A 23,309-nucleotide genomic window follows, 5' to 3' on the forward strand; every position below is an offset into this window, starting at 1 on the left:
TGTGAATTAATGAGCATTCTACGTTATAGTTAAGATGTCCTTTCTTCAACTAAGGAATGAAGTGTTATAATCCATTATTATGTATGCAATTAGCTAATATATGGTAATTGGCGTGTGCTTCGTTGTGATAGCATTCATGGGGGTACCTTAATTTGTACCATTTGAGAGGAATTGGTAGTTGCGTCTGTTAATTGGATCAATTAGTAAAACTTTCTCTATTTTTGGATTTCAATTTGATGTATTACTCCTACGGCTCTTATTTAAAAATTATTTATTAATTTGAATGTTTATGAAAGCTAAATGAATTACTTAGTTCTAATAATGTAATATTATCCTAAGATATTCTTATGCAATATTAGACTATATTTCAATTTATACATTACATAAATTAGTTTTAAAAATAATAAATATAAGAGATAAAATGAATTAATTTTTCAAATTTAATATCAAAACTAATTGTCTAACTAGTTTCTACATTTGAGACCAGAGGATGTAAGTTTCCACCCTAAACTTATGGAAATTGTTATAATTCTTTATTATACTTTATCTCTCACATCCCAGACAACATAGGAGCATAGCATTCTTTATTATCCTTTATTTGAGTAGTGCATTTGACCATTCGATCACACAAACAATCCCCTTATCATGATTTCCAAAAGAAGGGATGACCCTATGAATCGTATTTTGTATTTTCTGTAATTCTGATACAATAACCAGGTCATGAAAATCCAATTAACCTTACCAATCACATAAAATCAGTAGGATATTATTGAAATCTATTACTCTTCCGGTCCTTAATAAAAGACCTATTTAACTAATTTGATTAAATTAAGGAAGTTAGGTGACTAGTTAATGATAAGAAAATATGACATTTTTCCTAAAACACCATAATCATCTTTTTTTATCCTTTTTCCCTCACTTACTTGATTATGGTTTGAGGGAGTGTTTATAGAGATAATTTAGAAAAAATTGATAAATATGAAAAATAAGGTCTTATATTTAGAACTAAAATTAACTTAACAATTAAATCCTATATTAAACCAGAGGAGTATCTATTGTCTATTGATGATTAAATAACTTCATATTTAAAACGTGTCCATAATTACTTGAGCATGCACAACAATGGTATTTGTAGGATTCATGACTAGTTAATAGAAAATCAACTTGTTATATTACCTCCAATCTTTATATAAAATCTCATTGACTTTTATTTTAATCATAATAAAAGACCAATCCATTTTATTTTTCATATTTATATATATTTTTTCAAACAGTCTTTCTAATAGTAGTAGTGTTTAATCAATAAACTTATTAGCAAAGATATTTAAAACAGACAATACCAATTTATTACAAATAACTAACTTAATTATTTTCTTAATCTAACTCAAAATAGTCAACTAACTCTTATTTTTTTAAACCAAAAATAGTAATATATTAAAAAGTGAGAAATCACTATTTACAAGTCATGAGTTAGAAATCACAATATGTTTAAGTTACAAACAACATTGGTTATAAAAACGGGACTTGTTTCGATGAATGCACAAAACTCACTTTATAAACAGTAGAATTTTCCCGATCATTTCAATCTGCAATAAACTCTTGCTCAATAAGAAAGCGTAATAAAACTTAGCTGCTTGGATTTAACTCCATAGGTGCTTACTGAAATCTCCTCGTTACATCATAAATTCTGCATCTTCCTTGCTACTCAGAACTAAAAGATTGATCTCTTGAGAATGCAAGCAGAAAACATATCCCCTATTCAGTGATGTTGACAAACTTTATAACAACCGGATAAATTATAATAATACAGCCGTAGAAAAAGTTCGTGAGTTCTAAGCAAAATCTCCAATGCCGAAGAGTAGACAAAACAGAACCACCAAAAAAGAGTCGAGCAAAGGTAGGAGTAGATGCATCATCTTGGAGCTTTCCTTCTCCATTCTGTTCGTCCTCTGTTGATCTCTAGTCCATCACCAGACAACCTAAGTAGATGCAGAAACTGCCGGCAATCTTGATCATCTTCCCTTGCCGTGGCGGATCCATTGTACCATGGAGTTCTGCAACTGCCTCAGCTCCCTCTGCCAGTTCCGAGCTTGTGAGGGAGTCAACTATATCATCTTGTTGGCACTCACGTCTGTAATCCAATGTTATACTTTGCAACTCATAGTCGTCGATAATTTCCTGAGGCATGCTCTGCCATAAAACTTTGTCAGTCCATGATGCCAACATGAAGCGTTGGAGAAAAGGACTCATTTTGATATGGAACTGATGAGTCAGGTTGCAGTCTATTGAATAGGCACATGTATGCATGGCATGTAAAAAATGGATAAAAAATGTGTATCCCATTAAAAAAAGAAAGGTAGAATAAATTGTGCAGACCTCCTCTGAAGTTGTTGCGACAACTAACAGAAGCTTTATACAAGGTTATAGAGAACATGGCATTAGTTTGCCAAGGAATTTAGAGAAGCGAATCTTGACCATTGGATCTGACACGAATGTTCAAGATTGAAACACCAAGTTACGTAACTTAGAGCGTGCCATGTGATTTTTATGTGATCTTTTGATCTTTGGTCCCCTCACTATCAACCAAAAGCCAGCCATACATACATATGCACATAGATGGATAGAACACATGCTTATATATTGCTCAGGAATTGGAACAAATGTAGACTTTTTCGAAGTACCTCAAGCAGCCATCCAATATAAGTGACATTGTTAACATGCTGGTTCATGTCTAGATCTGCTCTTCGAGGCTGCAGTATTTGAGAGTTTAGTATGAGAACCAGGATCTTGATATTTTCTTTCATAATAAAAGAAATTATATCAAAAGGGAAAAAGTACACAGGAAAGAGCAATAGGATATCCTCATAAGATAAATTACTACAATCATAACCAGATCAGAAAAGCTATAAGATAGAACCTTAAACATATGTAGCAAATTACGAGTTATCCAGGGAAAATTTGAAGAGAAAAAGAAAAGAGTTATATAAGCTAAATGATCATACCACAAGTCCTAGTCTATAATTCTGAGCAGGATCTTCCAGCTTTGGAATTTTCTTCAAGCTATTATTATTCTCCTCAGGAAAGGATAACCTAGAACCACACAACAAAAACAATAAAATGAAAGCAACTATGGACCAGGATGCTTCAGCCAAGCTGCTACTACTAATTTGCTGCTTATCAGCATAGACGTTCAAGAAGACACTTTCACACTGACGTGGCGTTGTTACCAACAGTGCCCTCCCCTTCTTGTTCACCAAAATTCTAGGTTTACATTGTGCAACATATTGTCAACTAGGAATGATCTCAACGCAAGGTAGAAAAGCAACATACCTTGGCTCACGCGGACAGAAAACCAGATACTCCTCACGGACATCATCAGAGACTTTTGGAGTCGCCTAGTGTCCTCATTCATCATTACCCACTTGCTGAAGGAATCAATGCCGATTGTCAGCTTTATGGAAGAAGCATCTAAAGCACAAAACTGTTTTGGACAGTTGCATACATGACATCAATAAAATCAACAGAAGCATCAATTCCACAGGCCAAGTACATTTCACAGAGACTGCAGCTAAGAATTATTTGTTAAATTTTCTCACATTGCATCATAGAATAGTTTCCTGTCAACTTTAGATTTTATGGATGGATATTATTGTTTATTTGTTTACAAGGCTGGCGTGTAACTTGTAAAATATTAAGTGACGTGTGCATTCACCGAAATTTAATTGGTGATTTGTCACCATTGGAGGGGCAGCGGCTAAAAAAGGGAGTGTATGGAAAGGATTATGGTGTGTGTCTACAGTTAATGAAAAATTCTGTTGCTGTTTGTCTCTCTCTAATATCTCTCTCTGCTTCTCTGTTCTCGATCTCTCCCCTCTTTCTGACCGCCACTATACAACATAGGCTTAATAAAATTCCTGACATCCTAGTGAACAGGACCTCACAAGTCAGAATTATTGGACAGGTTTGTTAAAGTTGTGCTTCAAGACAAATGTAAGGGGGTTCAAGATTTCAAATTAACATAAAATATTCAAAAGAACTTAGTTAAACCTTAAAGCATGACGTGAAGCACTTAATGTACACTATTGGAAAGATAGAAAGTAGAATGTGCATAATTTATGGCAAATAATAGAAATTTCCAATAAGAGGAATTAAGTTCATCACTTCAAATATCTCACAAGTCCTCAACTTCCCCAACCCGAAAAAGAAAAAAATTCAAACCATTTATATACGGGAAGAACTAAAATGCAGCCCGGCAATTTAGTTGGATGATTTAACCACGGTTTCAGTAGCAACTAGAATATTCTTGATATTATGACACCAAAACAATAGAAATAAAAGCTCCGACCATTATTCTATCTTATAACAGACAAATGGTGAGGAAAAACTGGATCAGGCATACGTTACTGAAACTGAAACACGAAGTTTGTCATTTTGGAACAAAGGATTTCCAGTAGCAGAGAATTTCCACAACTTCACAGTACGTATCAATGAGCATTGCATGTCTAGAAACGGTTCACAATAATGAAAAATTCTCACCTGGTTGCTCTTCCAATCATTTGATCGGTAGCATAGTCCTTGAGTATAAAATCACGTCTGGTTCCAACTCTTCCTTCCCCTTGACACCACGTCTCTATTTCAACGACATCACTCCTGTTGGAATTTTCCAGTCAAATATTTTTCTCGCTAAGTTTCTACATAAACCAACATGGTTAAGAGCAAAACCCACCAAGCAGGGTATTTGTAGATTTCAATGTGCATGCGAGCAGTCACCCATATGAGACGCAATTTTCTCATGGTAGGGGTGGTAGCAAATCCATCCGTCGAAAACCCAACACTCTGAGCATGATTACATCCAACCTCCTATAATCACAAAGTTAATGCTAGAAAACAAACAAAATGTCTTCTACTATCAGACAAGTTCAGTTCCTAAACAACTCAATAGACAACAATAAGGAACAGATTATCTCAACAACATTGCACAATCTTATCCTATATACCTGCCGAACTCTGTTATTTAATTGTTCACAAATGCAATTGAAATAGAAATGCAATGCAAATAGAGGAAGGAGAGAGAGAGGGCGTGGAATAGAAATTTCAAATGCCCAAATCTTCACTTCCCGTTTCGGTAGAATTCGCATGAAAATTCAAGACGAGAAATTCCTAAAAAATTGACTTTGAACTTTTAAAAGGTTTCCAGTCTAATTCGAAGATACACAAACAAACGAAACAGATAGGGAAAATCCCGTCGGTCATGCTATATTGAAATGCATTGAAAAAGAAACAAGCAGGGATAACGTTTTTACCTGCAAGAGATTGGCCATTGTCTCAACAGTGGCCGTCTTATTAATCCCAACTTCATAACTCCTTACAATGAACTTCTCCTTATAAGACAATCCATCCTCCGTCAAGCTCCCCAGACGCAACCGGTCCGCCAAAGTCCCCGAACCGGGTTCAACCCGTGTCACTGCGCCATCGAACCCAAGGCCTCCACGGTCCGACACGACGGCAAGAACCGGCGACGTTTGGTCTCGCGAGAGCACACAACGACGTCGCTCCTCCGGCGAGCGAAGAAGGACCTGGGCGGAGCATTGAATCTGCATTGAGCTAGGGCTTGAATGGGATCTGTCCCATTACAAGAAATCTTCAACATTTTCCGTTGGGAATCTCCCTCTTTCTCGGATTCAGCAGACTTTGAGAGGAGCGCACAGAGTCTGCGTCTCTCAACGTGTTTGTTTATAGATTTCTCAGAGTCAGACTAAAGGATGCTGGAAGAGAAACGTGGTCGATAAGACCGAGGGGAGCAAGCGAAGGGAAATGCCACTGAGAATGGAGAAAATAACGAAGGTGCCATGACTGGTGAGATGCATAAGTGCATAACTGCTTTCTGCTTTGGGTTGACGCTGATGGAAGATCGGTGAGTGGGATGTATTTTTGTTGGATACAGTTTATGAAGCCAAGTGGCGCTGAGACCGACATTGATCACATTGCGGGCACTATCGGCACGTGGTTCTCTCATAGTCACGTGCCCCTCTTTTGCATTATCACCAACATGATTTTTTTTTTGTACAATACCAAACATGAAAATTTCATTTGAAATCATGATTATAAAAACGGTGCACGTAAATTAAAACCACTTTCTTTGACAATTGACATATTTATCTCGTATTTTAAAAATTATAATTCAAAAATTATTTATAATTATTATTTTAAAACGGACTCAAATTAAAATGAAACATTGTTGCCAAGTAAACATGTTGCATCATGTTTTCAACTCATCATTCTTTTGGCTTCAGCCTTAAAGGTCACGTACATCATGAGAATGAGGAATATGTGGCCAAGAAACCCTATACTACTTCTGGTCCTTAATATAAGAGCTAGTTAATTAATTTAAGTTATTAAGAAAATTAGTTAAATAATTATTTTAATAAATAGGTGTTTATTTTCTAAAATATTCTTAATAATCAGTATATTGGCTAGAACTGTTATTATTACAAGGACTATCTTGAAAAAAATAGATAAATATAAGAAACAAATAGAATTGAGATATTAATTTAAGACCAAAATAAAACCAAATAAATTTTATATTAAGGACCAAAAGTAGTATTGCTTGTGATTTTTCAAATTCACAAATTATAGTTTGGCAACAAATTAAAATGATAATGGTCGTGTTTTCTCTCATTCCTCTTAACCACCCTTTTAAGTGGCTTATGCATATAGCTGGGAATATGGGCCAGCCCACCGGTTGCGGGCCCCCCGGTTGCAGGCCAACCCGCCAAAACCCACAAGTCATACGGTGCGGGCTAGAATAGCCTACATTTTGACCAGCTGGATCTTTTTTTTTTTTTTAATTCTTAATTTTTAAATCTTATTTTTATTTAATTTTTTAAATTAATAAATGGTGATTCAAAATTTCAAAAGTAATCACAGTATAAATTATATTTAACTACATTTAACATAGTCAATACAAATATAAAACAATACATTAGAAATGTTGTACATGATAACATTTAACATCAACTCATCAAGTGGTAAATTTTATAATTTTTTTCATACAAATGCCATGTTTGATACAACACACTATCTCTTAATAAATTAGAAGTTATTTATCTATTTTTTTTAAAAGTTCATTTACCATGTTTTTCTAAAATATTTTTTGTTATAAACATTGTCTTATATTGATTGTAGTTATTAAATTTTTGCTATAAATATAGTATGCTTATTTTTAAAAAATATTTTTTATTTACATATGTATTATGTAACATGTAAATTAAAATGTAAATGAGAGAAGAAAATTTTTAAATATAATAAAATAACATATTATTTATGTGAAAAAAAAAAAGGTGACATGTTAGGTGGGCTGACCCACCACAGCCCGCGGGTTATGCGGTGCAGGCTAGAGCAGCTTGCACCTTGACAAGCTGGTAAAATACCAACCCCTAACCCGCTCTTTTATAAGGGGTGGTAGACTGACCCGTCAACTCCAATCTATATTCTTGGCTCTATTTATACATCGTGATACAATAACACAAACAAAACACCTTCTTGTGCCACTAATTAACCATTGTTGATTCAATTATTCACACCTTAGTGCCTTTTTATGAATGTATGTGCTCGAATGAGTTGGGACGGGCACATCTTTACACTCAAAGAAGGTTTCAAATTATGCCTCCAAAGTTACCTTCCTATCAATCGGATTCATAATCTTTTCTGAAAATTCCTCTACCTTTCAAGGCCTTTCTTTTTTTTATTTTTAATATTTGGAAACGTTTGAACCAGGCATTACGTACTAATGATGTCCTTAAGAAGGATCACATGAATGTTTCTAATGTTTGCCCCTTTGGATGTACCGATAAAGAAACGTTCGAACATTTGTTTATTCAGTGTCTTTTGTTGCAGCACTTTGGTTTTTGCAGCTTCTTGATTAAAATCCCAGAATTCTCCTTCAACTCATTTGCTTTCTAGATTAAGCTCATTTTATCTCAATTGCATAATGATGGTAGGAATGATCTACTTCATGTTTGTGAAATCCTCCTCCTCATTAATCTTATTTGGCACAAGATAAACTTAGCTATACATGATGGGAGAATTTTGGCGCCAAGTGCAATGATCAAGGAAATTTCAGGCATGCTGAATTGTGCAAGCTGAGCATCCTCGTCGCACAGTCAGCAACAGATTATCATCACAGCACCCTCAACAGCATTCTGATTGATGTTTCGTTATGTGAATGATAGGATATGAAATTTGGGATTCATGTTAAGTTAGTGACTTTATAAATAATTGGGAAAATTGTAATAAGATCCTACTCAGGAGAATTAAATACAAAAAAATCTTTTGAAATTATTAAATTATTTTGAAGTTCCAAGGGCTCTCATTACAAGAGATTTATTTGTTTAATTACCGAATTGTTTTTTAAAAGTATGCATTGATAACTGAAAGAACAGTCATTAATAACTTAAGGTGTAACAATCAACAACTATCACAAATCTATTAACAACATATTTTCTCAGCACATCACAAAAATATAATGTATGCGTTGTCAATATCTGCTATGATAGTTATTAATTAGTACACCTTAATTGTTAATGACTGTATTTTTAGTTGTCAACACATATTTAAAAAAAAAAGATAAGAATAATTTAGTAATTAAACAAATAAAATCTCTTGCAATAAGGTTCTTTGAGACTTCAGATTAATTTGATGGTTTCAAAACATTTTTATATTTTATTCTCCTAGATATGACCTTATTATAATTTTTCCTGAATAATTTATAAATTTGATTTATGTTATAGTTATATATTTTTTTGTGGACCGAATGTTATATTTATATATTTAGTAGTGTAAATTAAAGGAAATAAAAAGCTAAATACGCTAAGCGTGTAGATTTTTAGGCCTTCCTATTATAAATTTGAACTTGAGCCTAACTTATTTACTAGATATGTTAGGTTATAAGCATATAAACACATTAAGCCTAATTTGAACCCAGAGTCTCATCCAAATATGATAGGTGATGGTACTACTAGAATAATAATCATTGTTTACAATTATTTTTCCAATATGCAGTGGACTTTGCATCTCTACTCTCTATCCCCTTGTATTACCAACACCATGTTTTTATTCCCAAATTTGACATAAACTGTCATAATGGAGACAAATATATTTAAAATTTCTCCAATTTGATTATTAATCAAAATAAAAAAAATGTTTTTATGCTTTTGATTTAATTTGATAGAAATGACACAATAAATACTTCTGGCATATGTAATGTAATAATTATTTATCTAATTTGACTAAATTAGGTAAATTACTTAATCTTAACAAATATGACATGATATTTTTGAAATAACTTATTAGATTATATAATGTTTTGATTCTACTTATAAGGGGGAGAGAAGCTTTTTCTTGTTTGCATTTATAAATCACATTATTAAATTTAAATAAATACATTATTTTATCTTCATTTTTATTACGTAGATAGTTATTTATTAAAATATATATTAACAGAGATAAAATAAAAAATTTGTTAAATTTTAAGATAGAGTTAATAATATTTAAGATTTTTATTGGTTTTGGAGTGACACATTAAAAGTGACTTATAATTATGATGCATTAATTTATAAATTAAATAAATTTGTTTTAAAAGAAATTATCAATTCATGAGATAAAATAAATTTAGATTTTATAACCTCATAGCTGGCTTCGGCGTTCGGAGGACGCAGGACTCGTATAAATTGATATGAGGGTGTTATTGTAATTAAAATATTTGCCTTTTCTTTCCTCCGCTTTTCGTGTCCATCCAAACGACAGAGTTTCCTTTGGTACGCCCTGCAGCCCCTGCTCTCCCTTTTCTCTCTGTCATTCTTTTCTCCCGGTTTTTCTTTCCACCCAAACGGGCCATCAGAATTAGCTTTCCCTAATTGCTAAAATTCCCTTACCCTAATCGAATTCGATTCTCTCACAGACTCACGACCCGGTCCCAGAAATCAGATTCAGAGTTCACGGCATCCCGATTCAGTCACGCACGCGGCTTCCTTCTCTTCTTCTTCATCGTCCCTTCCAGCTGCTCTCTCCTCCCCTGCTCGTCGTTCCTTCTTCATCTCAGGTTCAGAGTCCAGGTTCTGGGCCGTCGTTCCGGTTCTCTCGCTCGTCGTTCTGGGTCACCGCTGTTGCTTCTCCTCCTTTTCCACTCTGGGGCTGCCTCGCCATTTCCAGGTGCATTTCCTTTTGCTATAATTTTTCTTCTTTGTTTTTTTTTTCCGATTTTCTCTGAAAATTGACTGTTTTTTGGCTCCTTCTTGCTCTTGCCCTGCTCGGCTTCCCCCTCTCACTCATCTAGTGATCCTCTCATGCTTATATGAAACTGAAAGTGTGAAATCTAAAGGTGAAGCCGGGTTGCTCTCTGGTTGTTGCTCCCTTCCAGTCATCTCATCTCCTCGGCTTATTGTATCAGGCCTTAGGTAAGACACTGATTATTGATATAATAATGCTACTGGTCTGGTTTCTGCTCATTCAAATTGCCTTCTCCCTAGTTCGCATATCCCAACGCTGATATAATAATTCCCTGAAATAGACTTGAATATACGAGCTCCAAAATCCGTATTTTAAATTAGTTGTGGTTGTTTATACTATCCATCTATAACTTTTGATCTTAACTCCTCATTGAGTTCCTGATGGTTTGTGCAAACAGGCACAGCTAATTTTGAATACTTTACTAGGTGATTTGTTTCGGAGCTTGCATATTCATGTCTATATAACAGTCCATATAGAGATTTTTCTTTTGAAATAATATAAATTGTCTACTTCCCTTGTTTGTTTGAATTCCTCATCTATTGCAAATTTTAGCATTAAATAGAGCCTTTATGAATTAAATGAGAATGACTACAATGAAGGTATTATAATTATGTATGGTGGTTGATAATATTACATATAATCACTGCTGCCACAGTCACTGACAAAGTTAAACTTTTGATGGGGTTGACCTCAGGCTCCAATATCAACCAGCAATCGTCTTCTAAAATGCTACCTCCACGCCAGCAATCTCGTGTTGGAGGACTGCAAACTTCACTATCCCTAGTTTCTTCAGATCCTCGTCTCTCTCCTGAGGAACCTAGATCAAACTCTGACAATATTCGAGAATCTCCTACTGAAAGTGCTAGTTCACGAGAAACCTGGCCCACTGCTGAAGCTATTGCTGCAAAAAAAATGGCAAATGGGAAGGCTGAGAATGATTGCCCTGAGCTGTCAGTCATCCGTCGTGTTTCTAGTGCCAACAAAATCACCCTTCAGGACATAGGAAGAGAAAGGGTTGACATAATATCTGAAAAGATGCATCGTCTACCTGATGAATTTTTAGAAGAACTGAAGAACAGCCTACGAGTGATCCTTGAGGGAGGGAATGGTTCACAGCACAGGGAGGAATTCTTCACTTTGCAGAGGCTTGTTCAAAGTCGAACTGATTTGACGGCCAAGACATTGATCAGAGCACATCGTGTGCAGCTTGAAATCCTCGTGGCTATTAATACTGGAATTCAGGCATTTTTGCATCCCAACATCGGTCTTTCACAACCTTCCCTCATTGAGATCTTTGTGTACAGGAGATGCAGAAATATCGCTTGTCAGAACCAGCTTCCTGCTGATGACTGTACCTGTGAAATATGCACCAGCAGGAATGGTTTCTGCAATCTCTGCATGTGTGTAATCTGCAACAAGTTTGACTTTGAAGTAAATACGTGCCGCTGGATTGGGTGTGATTTATGCTCTCACTGGACTCATACAGATTGTGCCATTCGTGATCAACTTATTTGCATGGGCCCTTCTGCAAAGAGTGGTGCAGGACCAAGCGAAATGGTTTTCAGGTGCCAAGCATGCAAGAGGACTTCAGAGCTGTTGGGTTGGGTTAAAGATGTTTTTCTGCATTGTGCGCCATCATGGGATGGGGAGGCTTTAATGAGGGAACTTGATTTTGTTAGTAGGATCTTTCATGGTAGTAAAGACCCCAGGGGGAGGAAAATGTGCCGGAATTGTGATGATCTAAAGGAGAAAATGAAAAGTGGAATGGTGGAACCAAATGCTGCATGCAGTGCAATGTTGATGCTTTTCCAAGGTAAGAATGATTCCTTTTTTTCTTTGGACTGTTGAATCATGCAATTTCTGCCATAATATAGACCTTGGTTGGGTGGTAAAACAATACATTTTTATGCTCGACACCCCCCTCCCAAAAGGAAAAAAAGAAAAAAAGAAACTATTTTGTATTGTGTTTGATAATGTCAAATGGCATGTTCATTCTGACACCAAATCTAGATATTATGAAAGGGTGTAATGATTTTAGCTTGAAGCATGATATCTTTTATAATGATGTGCATGTCAACATGTACGAAGAAACGGGCAGCAAGAGATATGATTTAGCAAATCTATAATCTATAAATCTATAAATAAGTAAACAAATAAATGAAGGCATTAATTTTTTTTTGACCTGGGGCATTCATTATTCATTAATTAATTGATACATTGGAATTTTGTCTTTTAATTTGGCCGGGGGCTTTTCCCAAGTATTTACTTTTCCCCATGTTCTAACTGATGATTTTCCTTAATGAAGAGCTTGAGGTGGACTCCCCAAAGAGCCTTGAAAATGGAGAAAGTGGAAGGATGATTGCTCCACAGGACGCATGCAATAGAATTGCTGAAGTCGTGCAGGAGGCTATAAGAAAAATGGAAATGGTAGCTGATGAGAAGATGAGAATGTTCAAGAAGGCTCGCTTGGCTCTTGATGCTTGTGATCGAGAATTGGCAGATAAGGCGAGGGAAGCGGCAGAACTCAAGATGGACAGGCAAAAAAAGAAATCACAGATAGAAGAACTGGAGAGAATTGTAAGGCTTAAAACTGCAGAGGCTGATATGTTTCAGCTTAAGGCTAACGAGGCTAAACGAGAGGCTGAGAGGCTTCAGAGAATTGCTCTTGCCAAATCGGATAAATCAGAGGAAGAATATACTAGCAACTACTTGAAACAACGATTGAGTGAGGCTGAAGCTGAGAAGCAATATCTCTATGAGAAGATCAAATTGCAGGAGAGTTCTCGTGCTTCGCAGGGTAGTAGTGGCGACCCATCTCAGTTGCTGATGTATTCCAAAATCCATGATCTGCTCTATAGTGTGCCTCCCAAGGCAGATAGTCAGCCTAATGAGCGTCACCCATTCCGAACAAATCCATGATTATTTGTTCTGTGTATGAAGGAATATCTTCTGTTGAACCATTAGTCAAGAGTTAATTAAATCCCATTTATCTTCCTTCGGATAGAGAAGAGATCTTAGTAAATGCTGAAAGCAGATTGAATTTAGGCTTGTTCTTCTGTCCAGTGTAATATATATGTGTGTGTGTGTGTGTAATATAAAGTCTTGCTTTGGTAGCAATAACAGTTTCTTCTATAGTGCTGGGTTATCAGTATGAGTGCGATAGTTTTGACACTCTGGTAGTTTTGTTCCATCTTTCTGAGTTGCATGAAGACCCGAGGCCAGGCAAATAGTGGCAGGTGGAATCTGTTTTTTTTTCCTTTTTCTTTTTCTTTTTCTTTTTCTTGTTACGCACTTGAAGGTAATTTTGTTCAAGGATTGTTGGATACTAAACGTGGTCTTTTTCTTTTTTTGGCTAATGGGAATTTAAATTTTGATTCGTTATGATGGGAGAAATTAGCTTCTTTTGTTAAAACTAACACTAGAGTCGATTATCCTATGTATTTTTCGGTGAGGCTTCAAACAATTGATCATAAAATGAAATATGGCTTTTGGGCCTAAATTTGAATGGATTGGCCTGATTAGGCCTTAGCCTTGATGGTTTGGGCCAGCCTGTGTTTTATTTTATTTTTTTAATATTAAATAGATTAACTTGTAGAAATTCATTAAATTTCATTTTATAAGTTTATAGTGTAATATTATGATCTAAATTTGATGTTCTTTGAAAAATAAAGTTGTATTAATTTAACCTGTAAAGAATTAAGATTTTAATTTAAAAAGTTGTTATGTATGATGTTTAGAATTGCTAATTGTACAAGGGTGCTGTACTGAGTCTTTCAATTTTGTCTCTTCAAATCAATTTTTTCATGGGTTTATGTCCTTTTCCTTTCTGTTTTTTTCTTTTTAAATTTTCTTTATAATAAGCTCGCAAAATGTGTACGGGATCTCATAATGTGGTCTCTACTCACGAGAGTTGGAAAACAAAAAAGGCCAATTGTATCATATGTATGGAGCTCATTAATGCTCTCTAACTAGTAGCATACAGAATGTCAGGAGAGTGATATTATTTATAATTTGTGAAAGAGTGTGACTTGTTATGGAACTTCATATTTTTATATCTATACTAATTGATCACAGCATAAATTAAAAGCTCTGCTACATTTTTCAACAACTAGTAGTTGGCTATTTCTTTGGTGCGTGACAAAGAAGGCAAAGTGTTTCATCAGTCTCCTTAATTTATTAGACAGCTCATGTGGGAGACAAAATAGGCTAAAGTCTTATATTTAGAACCAAATTTAATTCTTTAACTAGTTCTTATATTAAAGATCGGAGATAATAGTATGAGCATTGACTTCCTTAAAAACATGATCAAAAGTGATTGTTCATTTCTAGCTACTTAACTAATTTTGATATATTAATGAGTATAAATAAATTAGTTAATCATATCAAATGTGACATGATCTTGGTAAAATATCCCAGTTTAATATCAGATTATATACTAGCTTATAAGTTAAATAAATTAATCTGAAAAAAGTTAATAAACATAAGAGATAATCCTCCGGTCCTTAATATAGGACCCAATTGCTGAGTTGGTTTTGGTCCTAAATAATACCCATTTATCATATTTATCAATTTTCTTTAAATTACCCCTATGGATACTCCATCAACCATAATCAAGTAGAAGATAGAGAGGGGTATTAAGAAAGATGATTATGGTATTTTAGGAAAAATGTGTCACAATTTTTATAATTAACTAACTTACCTAACTTCTTTAATCTAATCAAATTAGTTAAATGGGTCCTATATTAAGGACCGGAGGAGTAATATATATTGAGATTATATATTTAGAACCAAATCTAACACCAAACTAGTTTTTATAGTAATAAGCTATGTTTGGCATCACATTGAGAAGAAAAAAGCTACCTTGAGAAGCAAGAAGCTCATTGAAATCTCAAAAATGATGTTTAGATTAACTTTTGGACAAAATGACTTTTAGACCAAAAGTCATGGTAAAGTGGAAATAACTTTTTGTTGGCTTCTTGTTGTTTTTGGCTTTTTTTCCTTTTTTTTTTTTTGAAGAATTAACTTTCTGAAATTAATTCTTTTTTATAAAAGTATGTCCAAATATAAATTATCTTACACTAATTTACTGTTTTTACTATTATGTCAACTTTAATTTGTAAAATTTTACAAACATCAATTCAAACAAGCTCATATGGACTTTCTTATGTCACCAAGAGTACTAATCACAAAGCCGTTGGCTGAATGCTTCTTACCAATTGAAGTCAAAACCTGCAGCCCATCCTTATATGGGTCCTATACTACTACTGAGCACTCCAATGTTGTCTTATTAAAATCCATCATTATTCCTTACACGGCTCTGTATCCTTTATTTTCTTTATCACACAAATTTGGAGAATCTCTACAGCTAATCTCTGAATTTGGTTCAGTACTTACGAGAGTGAGAAAAGAAAAGAAAAGAAAAAGCCATTAAAACAAGACTTTTCGCCATTAGAGTACTATACTGATGCTCTCTCTGGCTAGTACTAAGGTCATTATCACCACCAAAATTTCAAATTCAACAGGAACATGGTTAATCTTAAACACAAGGAACATGTCCTCCGCATTATATATTTTAATTAATGTTGTTACGTTTTCGTGAGTTGACTCATGGCTCCATATAAATAATAGATTTACCTTTCTCAGTTGGTGTGTGAAGAGTGTGAAGAATGGAAGGCTTACTGAAGCAGTGGAAGGAGAAGGCAGAAGCAGAAGCAGAGGTTGAAGAAGAAGTGGGCTTACTCAGGGCAAGTCACCACCTTTACTAGTTCAGATATTCATGTGCAAGGTACGCTACATTTAAGGTCTATGGATTTAATAACTAAATATCTTTTTTTTTTGGAACATATAAATATTTTATTTTATTTCTTTTTAAAAGGTGGAATGTAAGATAAAAATTTTGTCCCCCAAAATTTGTTTTTTCTTGCCATGCAATAATCAACATCTTTGTTTTTTTTCCAACCCGGTTTTATCTTCAGTATTTAGTAGTCCTGCGTCCTGACTGTGTAAAAGTGAATGGCAAAAATTTTCTTCTTCTTCTTGCGTTTTCACTGAAAAGGTTTGTGAAGAACCGTACAAAACAAATACTACCTCCGTTCCTATTTATAAGACTTCATTTATAGACTACAAATGGGGTTTTATAATTAGGAACGGAGGTAGTAAAATCATATTGAGAGCTTTAGCAAACATAAATTTGCCTGTTCGTTGGCTTCCCTTACAAATAATAATGCTTCTAAACCTTTTTCGAGCTCACGCTTTACCCAGTTGCAGACTTTGTTCTCCTGCAGAAACATCACAAGCAGAAATTCAAAGAGTTTATCTGCAGCACATTTGGTTTATGCTCTTTGTTAAGCTGATTAGTAGTGGGCTTTCTATGAAATTCAAAAATGAGTTTCTTTTTTGCTTTTTATGGTTCAAGAAACATCAGATTTAGGAGGACTGTTTATAGTTCCTTGTTCAATAAAATTCATATAATGCAGGGCAAGAGATTTCTGAAACAAAGGATGATTCCACTGACATTGAGAAGAAGGACATGACTTCACCTTCCTCTGATCCTATTATTCTTGGGGATTCGACTCCTCCCAAGAATGTGCCATCAGGGAAAAAAGTGGGTTCTTTTTTTCCTACTTAGAAAAATGAGTTTCTGTTTTGCCTTTATAGTTCAAGGGACATCAGATTTAGGAAGAATCTCTACAGTTCGTTGTATTTAATAAGTTCATGTAATGGAGGGCAAGAAATTTCTGAAACAAAGGACAATTCTAGCTTCAGTGACATTGAGAAGAAGAACATAACTTTATCTTCCCCTGATCCTATTATTTATAGGGATTCAACTCCTCCCAAGAACTATATCTGGAAAGCCTATATCAGAAGCCACCCACACAAGGATTCTATGTCCTAATTGTCGGGCTTGCATCCAGAAAGTTTTGATTTTAGATCGAGTAAAGGAAGAACCTGATGCTCCTGCACAATCTATTCCACAATTTGATAGATTCAGATGCTCAACATGTTTCAGTTTTCTCATCCTAATAGGTGAAGTATTCAAGAAAATTGGAGCATTGCAGAGAATATATGTAACTTGTTGTGGAATTTTATATGTATTTATATTGATATGAGCATAAGTTAAAGAAACTTTTCCACATTTTTGAAGAGTTAATTGAGTCTTTCCTTGGTTGGTGCGTGACAAAGAAGGTAAAGTGTTTCATGAGTCTGTTTTAGTTTATTGGACTGCTTATGCATACAAAAAACACTTATTTGACTTCTTGAATGAGCTTAACATTTGAATACTGTTTTTGGGGCACCCTTAGATTTTGGGATGTTACCATTAAGCGAATTAACCATTAAACAGAGGTTTAATAACTGATAGTAAATCTCCTTGATGCTGAACTGAGATGTCTTCATTTACCCTTGCCAATGAAAACATTGTACAAGTGCAGAATTCACTAGATCAGTTTAAAGAACCTTTCTGACTCAACTTTTGGCGTTTGGATGAATCTTGATCCCTAAACGCTAAAATCAATCCAAGTGCCTTATTAAGCTTAACCAAATATTGACCTAGCTAAATTCTAGACAATATCTTATTTTTCATTGCTAACTATTTCCTCTCCTATTTTTCCTTTTCCTAAATATTGAGGTCAGATGTTATATCTATTGCTAGCTGTGACAATACTCCTATTAGGCCTGATATTATTGGGGAAAATGGATATATTGCCTTTTTATTCCATTTCATTTTCTGGGTTATCTTAAAACCATTATCTGCAGTTTCTTGTTGTGCATCATAAAATGAAAGAACCTATTGAATCTTAGGATTATATCCACTAAAAGCAATTATTCTTCAGAACAACAATCTCATCAGACCTCATACATTATTGTCTTCAATGTTTCGTTGATCTCCAATTACATATACTTGATCCTAATTACATATTACATATACCTAATTGCATATCGTTAATCCTAATTGCATGTCCTTGATCTCGAGTTGCATATGCTTGATCTTAATTGCATATTAAGGATACTTAGTTACATATATGATCTAATTGCTTATCGTTGATCTTAATTATATATCCTTGATCTCCAATTACATATGTTTGATCCTAATTGCATATTAAGGATACTTAGTTACATATATGATCTGATTGCATATAGTTGATCTTAATTGTATATTTTTGATCTTTAGTTACATATACTTGATCCTAATTGCATTTTATTAAGAGTATTGTGGTAATTTTTTTTTCCGTTTTAATTCTCCAAAAGAAACTCAAAAGTTCAAGTCATATTCTACAATTAACTTTTTAAATGAGGATTTCCTCCAACTTTCCCCTAAAATTAACTAGCTTCTGTGTCAAGGACGCGAGTCGTTTGTATTGATATGAGGGTGTTATTGTAATTAAAATATTTGCCTTTTCTTTCCTCCTCTTTTCGCGTCCATCCAAACAACCGAGTTCCCTTTGTTACTCCCTTCTCTCCCCTTTCATTCTTTTCTCCCAATTTTTCAAAGTTTTTGTATTTTGGTCAACGGGGTCATCGGAGTTATCTTTCCCTGATTGCAAAAATTCCCTTGCCCTAATCGAATTCGATTCTCTCGCAGACTCACAACTCTCTCTCAGAAATCAGATTCAGAGTTCACGGCATCACGATTCAGTCAAGCACGCGGCTTCCTTCTCTTCTTCTTCGTCCCTTTCCAGCAGCTCTCTCCTCCCGTCCTCGTCGTTCCTTTTTCATCTCAGGTTCAGAGTCAACGTTCTGCGCCGTCGTTCCGGCTCTCTCGCTCGTCGTTGTGGGCCACCGCCGTTGCTTCTCCTCCTTTCCCACTCTGAATCTGCCTCGCCCTTTCCAGGTGCATTTCCTTGTGCTATAATTTTTTTCTCTGTTTGTTTTTTTTTTTCCGATTTTCTCTGAAAATTGACTTCTTCTTGTTTTTTTTTTTTTTTGCTTCTTCTTGCTTTGCCTTTCTCGGCTGCTCCCTCTCACTCATCTAGTGATCCTCTCATGCTTCTACGAAACTGAAGTGTGAAATCTAAAGGTGAAGCTCGCTTGCTCTCTGGTTCTTGCTCCCTTCCAGTCATCTCATCTCCTCTTATTGTATCAGGCCTTAGGTAAGACACTGATTATTGATATAATAATGCTACTGGTCTGTTTTCTGCTCATTCAAATTGCCTTCTCTCTAGTTCGCATATCCCAACGCTGATATAATAATTCCCTGAAATAGACTTGAATATACGAGCTCCAAAATCCGTATTTTAAATTAGTTGTGGTTGTTTATACTATCTTTCTGTAACTTTTGATCTTAACTCCTCATTGAGTTGCTGATGGTTTGTGCAAACAGGCACAGCTAATTTTGAATACTTTACTAGGTGATTTGTTTCGGGGCTCGCATATTCATGTCTATATAACAGTCCATGTAGAGATTTTTCTTTTGAAAAAATATAAATTGTCTATTTCCCTTGTTTGTCTGAGTTCCTCATCTATTGCAAATTTTAGCATTAAATTCAGCCTTTATGAATTAAATGAGAATGACTACAATGAAGGTATTATAATTATGGTGGTTAATAATATTACATATAGTCACTGCTGCCGCAGTCACTGACAAAGTTAAACTTTTGATGGGGGTGACCTCTGGCTCCAATATCAACCAGCAATCGTCTTCTAAAATGCTACCTCCACGCCAGCAATCTCGTGTTGGAGGACTGCAAACTTCACTCTCCCTGGTTTCTTCAGATCCTCGTCTCTCTCCTGAGGAACCTAGATCAAACTCTGACAATATTCGAGAATCTCCTACTGAAAGTGCTAGTTCACGAGAAACCTGGCCCACTGCTGAAGCTATTGCTGCAAAAAAAATGGCAAATGCGAAGGTTGAGGATGATTGCCCTGAGCTGTCAGTCATTCGTCGTGTTTCTAGTGCTGACAAAATCACCCTTCAGGACATAGGAAGAGAAAGGGTTGACATAATATCTGAAAAGATGCATCATCTACCTGATGAATTTTTAGAAGAGCTGAAGAACAGCCTACGAGTGATCCTTGAGGGAGGGAATGGTTCACAGCACAGGGAGGAATTCTTCACTTTGCAGAGGCTTGTTCAAAGTCGAACTGATTTAACGGCCAAGACATTGATCAGAGCACATCGTGTGCAGCTTGAAATCCTCGTTGCTATTAATACTGGAATTCAGGCATTTTTGCATCCCAACATCAGTCTTTCACAACCTTCCCTCATTGAGATCTTTGTGTACAGGAGATGCAGAAATATAGCTTGTCAGAACCAGCTTCCTGCTGATGACTGTACCTGTGAAATATGCACCAGCAGGAATGGTTTCTGCAATCTCTGCATGTGTGTAATCTGCAACAAGTTTGACTTTGAAGTAAATACGTGTCGCTGGATTGGGTGTGATTTATGCTCCCACTGGACTCATACAGATTGTGCCATTCGTGATCAACTTATTTGCATGGGCCCTTCTGCAAAGAGTGGTGCAGGACCAAGCGAAATGGTTTTCAGGTGCCAAGCCTGCAAGAGGACTTCAGAGCTGTTGGGTTGGGTTAAAGATGTTTTTCAGCATTGTGCGCCATCATGGGATGGGGAGGCTTTAATGAGGGAACTTGATTTTGTTAGTAGGATCTTTCATGGTAGTAAAGACCCCAGAGGGTGGAAACTGTTTTGGAAGTGTGATGATCTAAAGGAGAAAATGAAAAGTGGAATGGTGGAACCAAATGCTGCATGCAGTGCAATATTGATGTTTTTCCAGGGTAAGAATGATTCCTTTATTTCTTTGGACTGTTGAATCATGCAGTTTCTGCCTTAGTATAGACCTTGCTTGGGTTTATACGTAGTAAAAGAATACATTTTTATGCTTGACATCCCCCCCCCCCTCCCCAAAAAAAAAAGTATTGTGTTTGATAATGCCAGGCATGTTCATTCTGATACCAAAAACAAGTATTTACAATACATAAAAGCTAGATATTATGAAAGGGTGTAGTGATTTTAGCTTGAAGCGTGATATCTTTTATAATGATTGTACATGTGAACATATACAATGTTGTAATGTGATTCATGTAGCCGACCCTACCTAGTGAGATAAGGTTTATTGTTTTTGTTATTGTACATGTAAAGATATATGAAGAAACGGCTAGCAAGAGATATGATTTAACAAATCTATAAATCTATAAATAAGTAAACAAATAAATGAAGGCATTAATTCTTTGTTCATTAATTAATTGATACATTGGAATTTTGTCTTTTAATTTGGCCAGGGGCTTTTCCCAAGCATTTACTTTTCCCCATGTTCTAACTAATGATTTTCCTTAATGAAGAGCTTGAGGTGGACTCCCCAAAGAGCCTTGAAAATGGAGAAAGTGGAAGGATGATTGCTCCACAGGACGCATGCAATAGAATTGCTGAAGTAGTGCAGGAGGCTATAAGAAAAATGGAAATGGTAGCTGATGAGAAGATGAGAATGTTCAAGAAGGCTCGCTTGGCTCTTGATGCTTGTGATCAAGAATTAGCAGATAAGGCGAGGGAAGCAGCAGAACTCAAGATGGACAGGCAAAAAAAGAAATCACAGATAGAAGAACTGGAGAGAATTGTAAGGCTTAAAACTGCAGAGGCTGATATGTTCCAGCTTAAGGCTAATGAGGCTAAACGAGAGGCTGAGAAGCTTCAGAGAATTGCTCTTGCCAAATCGGATAAATCAGAGGAAGAATATACTAGCAACTACTTGAAACAACGATTAAGTGAGGCCGAAGCTGAGAAGCAATATCTCTATGAGAAGATCAAACTGCAGGAGAGTTCTCGTGCTTCGCAGAGTAGTGGTGGTGACCCATCTCAGATTCTGATGTATTCCAAGATCCATGATCTGCTTTTACCTCCTAAGGCAGATAGTCAGCCTAACGAGCGTCACCCATTCCGAACAAATCCATGATTATTTGTTCTGTTTGTGTTTTACTCTTTTGCCATATTCAAGAATATCTTCTGTTGAACCATTAGTCAAGAGTCAATCAAATCCCTATTAATCTTCGTTTGTATTGAGAAGATCTTAGTGGATGCTTAAAGCAGTTGAATCTAGGCTTGTTCTGTCCAGTATTATGTGTAGTCTTGCTTTTGTAGCAGTAGTATTTTGTTCTTCTTTTGAATTAGAAAGGAAGACGAACTGACCCTGTGGGGAATAGAACCGTCTACCTCCCCCGTGCAATGGGCTGCTTTGCCGCTAGGGCAATACACCTAATGGGAAAGTAGTTTTTTCTGTAGTGACTCTCTGTGCGAGTGCTATAGTTTTGAGGTTGTGGTAGACTACAGTGTTGTTTTATGCCATATATTTGAGTTGCATCAATGGGCTCAAGGCCAGATACATTTGCTGATAGAGTCGTTTATCCTATATTTTTTTTCAAGGGCTACCTCAACAATTGATTGTAAAATGATATAGGGCCGTTGGGCCAGAATCCATATGGGCTGGGCTGATTAGGGGTTGGCCATGAGGTCTGGGCCACCCTGTTTTTATTTTATTTTTTAATAATAAATAAATAAATTTTCTTAAAAACCAATAAGTTTCATGTCGCTTTTTATATATTATAACTCACGCATCTATTATTTCATAATGAGTTTGAATTTATAATCTCACTTAAGAAAGACCTAATACAGAAGCTTGGTCATTGGTGATTTGGTGGGCAAGACCCACAACCATTAAATTTCATGCTTTAAGGTTGTGGTGTAATTTTATGATCTGAATTTGAAGTTCTTTGAAAAATAAAGTTTATATATTTAATGCAATCATGGTTTTTTATTCTTTAATTTTATAATATTTATATTGTGTTGTATTAGTTTATCCTTATAACTTGTTAGTGTAAGTTGCTTTATTATTATTAAAACTTTTTAATAATTATATTTCTTACTTAAAATTTTATAATAATTTTACCAATAATTTTACGGGCTTGGTCCCAGTCCAGTCTCTTTGGAGACATTTGATAGAGTTGGAACGATAAAAGATTAGTTTAGTTCTTGTGCAAGGATGACACGCACAAATTGGGGAATTTTGTCTCTTCAA

At 35.4% G+C, this 23,309-nt stretch overlaps 2 protein-coding genes, 1 non-coding gene and 1 pseudogene across 6 annotated transcripts; 3 read left to right on the top strand and 1 right to left on the bottom strand.

The window, feature by feature from the left end:
• Positions 1 to 1,798: 1,798 nt before the first annotated feature.
• On the bottom strand, positions 1,799 to 5,802 carry LOC114723261 (oleoyl-acyl carrier protein thioesterase 1, chloroplastic-like; annotated as a pseudogene).
• A 4,377-nt stretch (positions 5,803 to 10,179) lies between these two features.
• Positions 10,180 to 22,579, top strand: LOC114723260 (OBERON-like protein). Of its 4 annotated transcripts, none has more exons than XM_028909438.1 (4): positions 10,180 to 10,209; positions 10,334 to 10,454; positions 19,846 to 21,018; positions 21,583 to 22,190. In XM_028909438.1, the coding sequence occupies exons 3-4, from the start codon at positions 19,884 to 19,886 to the stop codon at positions 22,188 to 22,190; spliced, it is 1,743 nt and encodes a 580-aa protein (XP_028765271.1). In that variant the 5' UTR covers positions 10,180 to 10,209; positions 10,334 to 10,454; positions 19,846 to 19,883. The 4 variants fall into 4 exon arrangements, with proteins under 4 accessions (XP_028765271.1, XP_028765270.1, XP_028765272.1 ...); XM_028909437.1 differs by having other exon boundaries at positions 19,861 to 21,018; XM_028909439.1 differs by lacking the exons at positions 10,180 to 10,209; positions 10,334 to 10,454 and adding an exon at positions 19,363 to 19,376 and having other exon boundaries at positions 19,861 to 21,018.
• Positions 10,966 to 13,441, top strand: LOC114723259 (OBERON-like protein). The gene is made up of 2 exons (XM_028909436.1): positions 10,966 to 12,100; positions 12,593 to 13,441. The coding sequence occupies exons 1-2, from the start codon at positions 10,966 to 10,968 to the stop codon at positions 13,204 to 13,206; spliced, it is 1,749 nt and encodes a 582-aa protein (XP_028765269.1). The 3' UTR covers positions 13,207 to 13,441.
• A 631-nt stretch (positions 22,580 to 23,210) lies between the features above and the next one.
• LOC114723263 (U6 spliceosomal RNA) lies at positions 23,211 to 23,309 on the top strand. The gene has a single exon (XR_003738221.1). It is a non-coding gene; the product is annotated as a U6 spliceosomal RNA (small nuclear RNA).

This window comes from Neltuma alba, unplaced genomic scaffold, assembly GCF_004799145.2.
Source record: "Neltuma alba isolate B1F8T4 unplaced genomic scaffold, ASM479914v2 tig00012128_pilon, whole genome shotgun sequence".
In the NCBI taxonomy this organism is placed as follows: Eukaryota; Viridiplantae; Streptophyta; class Magnoliopsida; order Fabales; family Fabaceae; genus Neltuma; species Neltuma alba.